The sequence below is a fragment of the Lactuca virosa genome, chromosome 5, assembly GCF_052849685.1.
Source record: "Lactuca virosa cultivar CGN04683 chromosome 5, Lactuca_virosa_CGN04683_v6, whole genome shotgun sequence".
In the NCBI taxonomy this organism is placed as follows: domain Eukaryota; kingdom Viridiplantae; phylum Streptophyta; class Magnoliopsida; order Asterales; family Asteraceae; genus Lactuca; species Lactuca virosa.
The window spans coordinates 206886281-206896139 of record NC_136430.1 but is presented as its reverse complement, the minus strand read 5'-3'; the positions used below and the strand labels follow the sequence as shown (position 1 = coordinate 206896139).

Here is a 9859-nt window from a genome sequence, read left to right as displayed (position 1 = left end):
CATCCTTATTCATGATAGGGTTGTTGTGGATCATGAACTTGGATGGTAAATCAACTACAAAAATCATGTGGTCCCTGAACCAAATTACACATGAGTTATCATGAGTATCACATCACCTCAACTATAATCCAATATACTTGTTGATTATAAGCACTTCCCCATGCCAATAGATTATAAAGAAGTGTGTGTTTTTCATGGGTAACATGATATTTATATTTTATAAAAATAGGTTTTTGTTTTCATTTGTTTAGTAAAAAGAATTTTAACATTTCCTTTTTGGTAAGATGATCATTTTAACCTTTAAAATTCATGTTATAGAAACAATTTTATAATTTCTAATTTTTTCTTTGTTAACTTGTAACAGTTTTTTTATTCCAATTATATACTATCAATTATGAAAAATAGAACAATCACAACAATCATATAAAAACATATACAAACAATAATGGTAACACATGCCCATTCATATGCATCTTCCCATGAGCCAACATAGGAAAGACAAGGTCAAATAAGGATAAAATGGGACACTTGAAGTGTCCACTTTTTTTTTTTTTTTTTTTTTAACAGCACTTGAAGTGCCCACTTGATCTACCACCAACTCTTGATGCTCAGTCCTAGTCCAACTCCATGGGCCTTCAACTTTACATTATCCTTAGCTTGAAATCTTCGGTCTTCAGATTATAACAAAGTTTTGATAATCTACATTATTCCTTCCCAATTGCTTGGAAATAATTCTCCTTATCAACTGTTGTTCCATAAAGTACCCAATTATGCTTCATTACACCCTTTTGGTTGTCGGGTATTCCCATATCTCCGAGATTATGCTCCCGAAAAACTTGCACCAAATAGTGCTTCTTGCATTTTTATTGGGCATGCCTCGCAATACAAATGTTATAGGTGTTTATAAAATATAGATTTATACACAAAAAGATAAAGAGAAAATTACCCCATTTGAACTATTGCGTATCTGTGTTTTAACACTTCTATTTTCGTTAAAAAAAACCACCAAAATCGCAGATGAACTTCAAAGGAAATCGTAGATGGATTAAGTTTATCTGTAATTTTAGTTAGATGTGAGGGTATTTATAACGGAAAAAATCAAAAAAACTAAAAAAACATCTGTGAACGTACAACTAATAATGCACGTCCGTGTGCTTTACCGACTTGTACATTCGCAGATCAAATGGAGAAATCGCAGATGAGCTTAATCCATCTACGATTTTGATGGTTATTTTTATAATGTTGAGTTTTTTTTAGCTATTTTCTACAAAATAATTAAAGAAATAGATTAATTAATAAAATATGTTAAAATTTTCAACAATATATACTTGCGCCTCTTTTCTTATTATTCCATGTAGAATTAACGATTCAATCCTCAATCGGTATTACTTGTTTATGCGACCAGATTCATTGGATCATAAGCCACGATAATACGACAACACATGGATCATCTTCATTTTCAGGACACTTTCGCCACATATAGCCTCTAAAAATCCAACGTGTACACTATACATAACATTAAAACAGAACAAAATTGCCACCATTTTCATTACGTGTCAAATCCTCACACTCCACACCCACTATAAATCCAAACCCAACCTCTTCGCCACTTCACACCACAATTCAACAATGAGTTTCCGACTTCTTTCTCTTGGTCTTTGCTTTCTAGTGCTCTTTCATGGCGGTTTGGCTCAGATACAGCCACCCCGGAAACAACAGACACGTCTAAGTGGACGCTCTGAATGCCAGATCGACAGAATCACCGCTAGAGAACCCAACCGCGTTGTGGAATCGGAGGCCGGAGTGTCTGAGTTCTGGATCCCCGAGGAGAACGATGAACTCGAGTGCGCCGGCGTAGAAGCAGTTCGTCATACTATTAACCCTAAAGGGCTTCTCTTGCCATACTACCCAAGTGCACCGGAGCTTGCCTATATCGTCAGAGGTACTCTTTGTTTTGTACATCGTGCATTGTAACTTGTACATAAGGTCACTGATTCACTTAGCTACTGTATATGTAACAGGCGAAGGTATTCAGGGAACTGTCCTTCCAGGGTGCCCGGAAACATTTGAGACATCGTTTCCTTCGGAGGGTGGAAAAGGAGAGTTTTTTGACAAGCACCAGAAGGTTTACCGATACAAAGAAGGTGATATATTAGCGTTGCCTGCCGGAGTAGTTCACTGGACCTATAACGACGGCGACAGACCCATTGTCACGATTGTTCTTCGTGATACAAGCAATGTGGCTAACCAGCTCGATCGAACCTTCAGGGTAATTTGTTTAATTAACATCATTTCTTAAACGTTTTTTGTGATTAGAGATTCATATGAACGTTTTTATGATCAGAAATTCTTCCTCGCCGGAAACTCACAAAGTCAACAAGGACAACAAGGAGGCCGTGGCCAACAACAGCGCGGCCAGGAAACCAGGTGGGAGGTGCCGTCAGAAGGCCGCACACAGGGTGGCAAGAGACGGGATGAGCCTCGCCGTGCTGAAGGTGGCCGGAGAAGGGGACAACAAGAACAAGAAGGCTCAAACATCTTCAGTGGTTTCGACGACCAGATCCTCCAGGACGTGTTTAATGTTGACTACGAGACTGTGAGGCAACTAAAGGGACAAAACGACAACCGTGGATTCATCGTTCAAGCTGATAACTTCAGAGTCATCACCCCAGAAAAGCAAGAACAAGGACGAGAACGACAACGATCATCACCTTCACGAGGACAAAGTGGTCGTCGTGGTGGTGGAGTCCCCAACGGCTTTGATGAAACCTTATGCTCAGCCCAGTTGAGCGCCAACCTTGCCAACCCAACCCATGCCGACGTGTACAACCCACGTGGCGGACGCCTCAGCAGTCTCAACAGCCACAAATTCCCTGTCCTCGACTTGCTTCAACTTAGCGCAGAGAGAGGAATCCTTTACAAGGTAATTAAACTATGGTGTCTTCAAAGAACTAAAATCAAATGAAATATAGAAAATCGTATTATAACTTTGCTATTTTTACGTGTAGAATGCTATTCATGCACCATACTACAACTTAAACGCCCACAGTGTAATCTACGTGACAAGTGGAAGCAGCCGTCTGCAAATCGTGAAAAACGATGGGTCAGCCGTGTTTGACGACTGGGTTCGGGAGGGTCAACTGATCGTGGTGCCACAGAACTTTGCGGTGGTGAAGAAGGCCGGCGAGGAAGGATGCGAGTGGGTGGCGTTCAAGACAAATGACAATGCGATAACGAGCCAGTTGGCCGGACGTTTCTCGTTTGTGAGGGCACTACCAGAGGAGGTGTTGGTGAACTCGTATGAGATTTCACGAGAGCAAGCTAAGAGTTTGAAGTATAACAGGCAAGAAGGTGTTGTTTTGAGTCCGAGGTCGACGAGTCCGAGAGAAACGGCGAAGAATGCTTTGTTGAATGTTCTTTTTGGTTAGATGAAGAAGTTGAAAGTTTTCATGTATGAAATGGTAAAATAAGAGAAGGTCGACTCAGAGGAAAGTAGGGATCGTTGTGCAATATGTATCCTTTACCGATAAATAATGAATTTTCTTTTGTGTTGCAATCGATCTAAGAATAAACAACATGGATATATGAGTGATTAATGAAGAATTTAAAATTGGTCTAATCGAATTTTCATATTTCAAAAACATATAATTAAAAAAAAAAAGGAAAAAGAGAAAAGAAAAAAGGAAAAGAAAGTAAGCATAAAAGATAAAACAAACATTTCTTCCAATTTTTCTCCTAAACAAACATGTCACAATAAAGGAAAACATATGATGCGGATTTAATCAACAAATATCCAGTAAATAGTTAAAAGGGGGCCAAATGAGCGCGCCAAAATCGGTTCCATTTTTGTTGAGCTGCAAACGTTTCCCTATACTTTCGATACCTTCTTCAACCTCTCTCTCCCCTTCCATTATTGTTCTCTCCCATTCTGGTTTGTTGAATCTCCGCAAAAGTAAGCAAATATTCTGCATTAAATCGGCACACATTTTACATAACGATTTTGGCCTTCTGAAAATTAATGATCGCCGTTATTCCCAATGTCGGATCGAAGATTTTAAGCAATTGCTGAAGAATTTAAGTTTGCGATAGGCCAAAGAAACGGGAAGAAGGAGAAGATTGGATTGCGATTATTTATGAAGACTATCATCCTTATCGTACCAATGGAAGGGTTTCAGATGGAATGACAGATGCTGTTAATTGTGGCTATCTGGACCATGATATTGAGCAGGTTTCTTCCTTCCTCCTCTCACTCAGGATTTAAGACATTACACACATGAATTTTTAATCCTTTCACGAAAATGAGTTCCATTTAATGTTATATGTTTGAGAACATAGAAAAATTGAGTAATCGGTAATTATATACAAGTTTAATCTTGCAATAACTTATTACATATGTGCTATATGCCTGAAAATTAATCGGTTTGTTTTATATCTTTTGGAAAGAGCAAAAGGAAAACATGTTCTACATTGAAGATTGGAGTTCCTTAAGAAAACATTCACTCATATATGTGTTGTTGATATTCAAATGGATTGAGCAAAACATAACTAAGTCACCACTTCTAATATTTTAGGCCTTGCTAGTAATCTATCTAAACTATCATCATTTATGATACTTGACAAATTTTGTGACACACTTTAAAAACTGTTATGACATGTTAGTGTGGAAAGGCACTTTGAGAGAGGATGAGGAACTTTTTTTAGCTCGTTCGCTAATGTGGACATTTTGTTTATGTTTGTGGGTGATGGCAATGTGGAATCTTACTTTGATATTTCTTAATTTAGCTATTTTTTGGACCATATATGTCCTAAAAAAAAACTTGCCATTAGTCCGTATATGTCCTAAAAAAACTCTAGAAACATGGTTTGAACAATATTGAAAAGCTAAGAAATAACAACATACTTTCACTGAGTTGTTCGACGTATTATAGCATCTTGCTTTAAGTTCTTCCTACAACATATTGTATAGTCTATCCTGCTATAACAATATCATTCAAATACAAAGCAACTTCGATTGCTACAATAAAGTAAAATATTAAAATTGATGTGTTTATAAGAAGAAATTAGTAACATAGTGCTATATAATTAGGTAGATTTCTAAATATACTATGTCTAAATAAGAAGAAAAAAACCAAAAGTACAATGTTCTAATAGAAAGAAATATAAGTAGGATGATATAATACACCAATAATAGTAGTAAGTTGTTATTTCTTACATTATATTACCGAGTTTTACAAATTCTATTGCTACACACTCTAATGCATGCTTGGTTTTCTTGGGTGTATACATTTACAACCTTCTAATTAATCTTTTAAATTTACCAGTTTTTAAATGCCAAATCTTGATCCACAAACATGCAATTAAGAACAAGTGGTGCAGCAGATGGTTTCAGAATCAGCGTTTCCAGCACTCCCAGTTGTTCAAATCACAATTCTGGCCACGATGACATAGAATCACTAGGAGACGTTTTCGTTTGGGGAGAAGTTTGGTCTGATGTGGCATCCACCGATGGATCCATAAACACTTTCCAATCAAAAAGTGACGTCACCATCCCTAGGCTCCTAGAGTCAAACGTAGTCATAGACGTCCAACAAATCGCTTGTGGTGTTTGCCATTTGTCCCTCGTTACAAAACAAGGCGAGGTTTTCACTTGGGGGGAGGAATCCGGCGGCCGGCTCGGCCACGGAACGGAAAAAGACTTCCGCCGGCCACATCTTGTGGAGTTTCTCGCCGTCACTAATGTCGATTACGTCGCTTGTGGTGAGTTTCATACGTGTGCTATAACGAACGCCGGAGATTTATACACCTGGGGTGATGGGTTACATAACGCCGGTCTCCTCGGTCATGGCACCGACGCCAGCCATTGGATTCCGAAACGGGTCTCTGGTCCTTTGGAAGGACTTCTGGTGTTCTCCGTCGCGTGTAGCACATGGCATACAGCGCTCTCAACCGTCGACGGGAGGCTATTTACGTTCGGCGATGGAAGGTTTGGGGTTTTAGGGCACGGAGATCGGGAAAGTGTAAAGTATCCAAAAGAAGTCCAATCGTTAAACGGGTTGAAAACTTTGAAAGTCGCGTGTGGAGTATGGCATACGGCGGCGATTGTCGAGGTCACAAATCAACACGGCGGACTTTCGACATCCCGGAAGCTGTTCACGTGGGGCGACGGGGATAAATTCCGATTAGGTCATGGAGATAAGACAACGTACTTACAACCAACATGTATTTCATCTCTTATGGATTACAACTTCCATCAACTAGCATGTGGCCACACGATGACATTAGCCCTCACAACCTCCGGCCATGTCTTCGCCATGGGTAGTCCGGCGTACGGCCAACTCGGAATCCCACAATCTGACGGAAAAAAACCGGCGTTAGTACAAGACGGATTAGTCGGCGAATTCGTCGAAGAAATTTCATGTGGGGCATACCATTGTGCGGTTTTAACATCAAGAAGTGAAATCTTCACATGGGGAATGGGAGCAAACGGAAGATTAGGCCATGGCGACTACGAAGATCGGAAAACTCCAACTTTAGTCGAATCGTTAAAAGATCGACACGTGAAAAGCATTTCTTGTGGCGCAAGTTACACCGCGAGTATTTGCATCCACAAATGGGTTTCCGGCGCCGATCAATCAGTTTGTTCGGGATGTAAACAAGCGTTTGGGTTCACTCGAAAGAGACATAATTGTTACAACTGTGGGCTTTTTCATTGCCATGGTTGTAGTTCACGAAAAGCGATCAAAGCCGCATTGGCGCCAATTCCGGGAAAACCCCACCGTGTTTGCGACTCCTGTTATGCAAAATTAAAAAAATCCGGTGAAATCGGGAATATTAACAACAACAACAACAACGTCTCCACTTTTCACCGGAAATTTAGCACACAACCCGCACAAGGGCAACAAGGGCGGACTTCAAGGCTTTTAATGTCTCCAAATATTGAACCAGTTAAATATCTTGAAATCATGTCCGCTATGTATGGACCAAAATCAGGTAATTGTTCATCCGTAAGACGTTCACAAGTTCCCTCTTCACAGCAATTGAAGGATATTGCTTTTCCGAGTTCATTGGGGGCGCTTTCAAATGCTTTGAGACCTGTTTCTGGCCCCACGACGATTCAGCCACAGTTTCTGCCGCCACCGCAGCCACCGCCTCAGCCGGTTTCGAGGCCGGCTTCTCCTTTCGCGAGGCGGCCGAGTCCGCCGTGCTCCGGTGGCTCTCCGATGTTCTCGAGAGGTGTGATTGATAGTTTGAAGAAGTCTAATGAGCTTTTGAATCATGAAGTCACCAAGTTACATAATCAGGTAGTGATTTTTGATCTTTTTATTGATTTGTTTATTATAGAATTATATGCAATTTAGGCCAATGGTTTTTTCATACTTTTTGTGAAATTGTAGGTGAAAACTTTAAAGAAGAAGACTGATCGGCAAGAAGCAGAAATTGGGAAATTGAGAACTAAGGCTGAACAGTCTGCTGCCTTGGCATCTGATGAAAGTGCTAAGTGTCTAGTTGCTGTGGATGTCTTCAAATGTGTCAAATCTCAGGTAATTACTAATATCATAAAATAGCATTTATTTGTGAATTACAAGATTTTCATTACATTTCTTTCTATTACAACATTGTACTTTAATTTTCTTTGTATTAAGATGTTATACTTTGAAAAATCTATCGGGTTACAGCAATAAAAACTGTTTTCTCTTACAGTTTTGGTCCTTATTTTTAAGTTTTTGTAACATTTCTAGTCGTCATTCCAAGAAAATGACTAATTTTGGGACCCACATTGCAAAAATTAGCTATACTTGTGGATGAAAAACAGTCATTTTTTTCACTTGGAACAAAAAATGTTGCAAGAACCTCAAATGAGGACTAAAATAGCAAATATCATATACACTCAAGGACCAAAAATGTAATTTACTCTTTTTTTTTATATTATAATGCAACCTAGATTTCGGTGCTGTGGCATTGCAAATTGAAATAGAAGCTTGTTGTTTTACTGTGTTATTTAATGTTTTCAATAACATTATAATATAATAATGTTTTATTTTTATAATTTAATAATGTTAGTGAGCTTGTTCTTTTATATGTCAGCTAAAAGATTTAACAGAGAAGCTGCCTCCAGAACTATCTGATGATGAAGCATTCAAAGCAGTAACTTCTAAAGTGAATGAGTTTTTGCAATCAGACATTACTTCATCCAAAAGAATTAGAAGCAGAAAGTATACTGATGAGAATAATGGATCTTCTTCTTCTGGTCAAACCACAGAATCCACAAGTCAAACAAGCAGACAAAGCAGCTCGAGACTACCCAGGTATCCAAGTAGGAGGGAGGAAAAGAAAGAATTGATTGAACAATTTGAACCTGGTGTTTATGTTACTCTCATTCAGCTCTCAAATGGCACCAAAATTTTTAAGCGCGTTAGATTCAGGTACTTAGTTTTCTTCATTTGTTTTTGTATTATTACAACATCCTATTTTCAATTTCTTTCTTATTTACGCACTACAATAAAATACATAATTTATGTCTGGTTCATGAAAAATTAAAGATGATATAAAGACTTGCTCTCAATCTACATTCTGTGCAAAAGCTGTGAATACCCTCTTTTGACCAAGTCAAAACAGTGTCTTTGTACTGTATGTGACATGCACCGATGTCAATGGGACAAAAATTGTACCCAGAAAGGTGGGACAGAGACTAATATGCTGTGCAAAAGACGTAAATACCATTGTATGAACTTAAGTGTTATGCAAGATCTTGATAACCTTTTTTTGTTTTCATTAAAAATGGCAGCAAAAGGAAGTTTGTGGCGGAGCAGGCGGAAGAATGGTGGAAGGAAAACAAAGAAAGGGTGTTCAAGAAATATAGTACGGGAAGGCCAAGCAACCGTCCAACTACATCTAAGGCTCAGCCACCACCTAATCAGGAACCATCCACATCCACATCCACATCCACTTAGCTCGCTTTCTTTTATCTTATATAACCCACTTAACAAAATGCGAAAATATTATTTGTTGTGGTAGTCCCTATGAAGTATCTAAAGGGAGTAAAAAGGTTAGAATCCATAGGTGACATAATATAGAGATTGTGATTTATCTTCCTCATGTTGGATATTGGATATATGGGACCGCGATTTGTCTGAACACAATCTTGGGGAACCACAAACAAACTTATGTTAAAGGAAAGAGAGATTAAACAACAAATATAATTTTTTTATGTGTGGATAATTTTGTAACACTCTTGCACAATATAAATGGGTCTTGTTACCCAAATTTTATAGTCTAATTTGTATGTAAGAAATTCTAAATTATTTAAGGTTAAGATTATTAAGGTCATTCCAAATATATTTTGGGTCATAGTGAACCGAAAAAAAAAAGCTCCCAAAATCATTAATATAATAACCATTTAACAATTGACACACCATTAAAAAAAATCACTAATAATATTATCATAAATACAAATAAAACCATAACATTTACAAAAACATTTATCTCAAAGGAAAATAAATCTATCTTTTTTAGATGCACAATCGTTGATGATACTATCAAGATAAATTTTACCTAACATATCTTTTTCTATATATAATATTGTTAAACCATTTTACATTTCTTGTGACATTAATAACTTTAGGTAATTGTTTAATAACTTCAATTTTATTAAACTGTTTTCTGCAACGCAACAATAATGGTTAATAAATCGTTATATCCAATAAAAGGAAAATAAATCCGTTCAATGGATCTGCTCCAAGAGTAGGGTAATCACTATCATCATCAAACATAAATCTTGGATAGGCGTGCTAGTCACCTTGTGACTCAGCGCATCAACCACTATATTGGCATTCCCGTGGTGGTATAAAATCTCGCAGTC

At 38.0% G+C, this 9859-nt stretch overlaps 2 protein-coding genes across 3 annotated transcripts; both read left to right on the top strand.

Moving 5' to 3' along the window:
• Window positions 1-1624: 1624 nt before the first annotated feature.
• On the top strand, window positions 1625-3556 carry LOC145116311 (11S globulin seed storage protein Ana o 2.0101-like). Its single transcript, XM_079052657.1, has 4 exons — window positions 1625-1942; window positions 2022-2269; window positions 2345-2923; window positions 3009-3556. Exons 1-4 carry the CDS (start codon window positions 1630-1632, stop codon window positions 3426-3428), a joined length of 1560 nt encoding a protein of 519 aa, XP_078908783.1. The 5' UTR covers window positions 1625-1629; the 3' UTR covers window positions 3429-3556.
• A 401-nt stretch (window positions 3557-3957) lies between these two features.
• LOC145116657 (PH, RCC1 and FYVE domains-containing protein 1-like) lies at window positions 3958-9227 on the top strand. 2 transcript variants are annotated; one of them, XM_079052985.1, is made up of 5 exons: window positions 3958-4228; window positions 5322-7301; window positions 7395-7541; window positions 8086-8423; window positions 8786-9227. In XM_079052985.1, the coding sequence occupies exons 2-5, from the start codon at window positions 5352-5354 to the stop codon at window positions 8949-8951; spliced, it is 2601 nt and encodes an 866-aa protein (XP_078909111.1). In that variant the 5' UTR covers window positions 3958-4228; window positions 5322-5351; the 3' UTR covers window positions 8952-9227. The 2 variants fall into 2 exon arrangements, with proteins under 2 accessions (XP_078909111.1, XP_078909112.1); XM_079052986.1 differs by lacking the exon at window positions 3958-4228 and having other exon boundaries at window positions 5319-7301.
• Window positions 9228-9859: the final 632 nt, after the last annotated feature.

What these genes read in the sequence shown, in the direction of transcription:
- LOC145116311 (XM_079052657.1), top strand. Translation starts at nt 1,630, where the DNA reads ATGAGTTTCCGACTTCTTTCTCTTGGTCTTTGCTTTCTAGTGCTCTTT. An exon ending in AGCTCGATCGAACCTTCAGG is followed by an intron (nt 2,270 to 2,344) that starts GTAATTTGTTTA and finishes TTTTATGATCAG; the next exon opens with AAATTCTTCCTCGCCGGAAA. An exon ending in AGAGAGGAATCCTTTACAAG is followed by an intron (nt 2,924 to 3,008) that starts GTAATTAAACTA and finishes TTTTACGTGTAG; the next exon opens with AATGCTATTCATGCACCATA.
- LOC145116657 (XM_079052985.1), top strand. Translation starts at nt 5,352, where the DNA reads ATGCAATTAAGAACAAGTGGTGCAGCAGATGGTTTCAGAATCAGCGTT. An exon ending in TCACCAAGTTACATAATCAG is followed by an intron (nt 7,302 to 7,394) that starts GTAGTGATTTTT and finishes GTGAAATTGTAG; the next exon opens with GTGAAAACTTTAAAGAAGAA. An exon ending in TTTAAGCGCGTTAGATTCAG is followed by an intron (nt 8,424 to 8,785) that starts GTACTTAGTTTT and finishes TAAAAATGGCAG; the next exon opens with CAAAAGGAAGTTTGTGGCGG.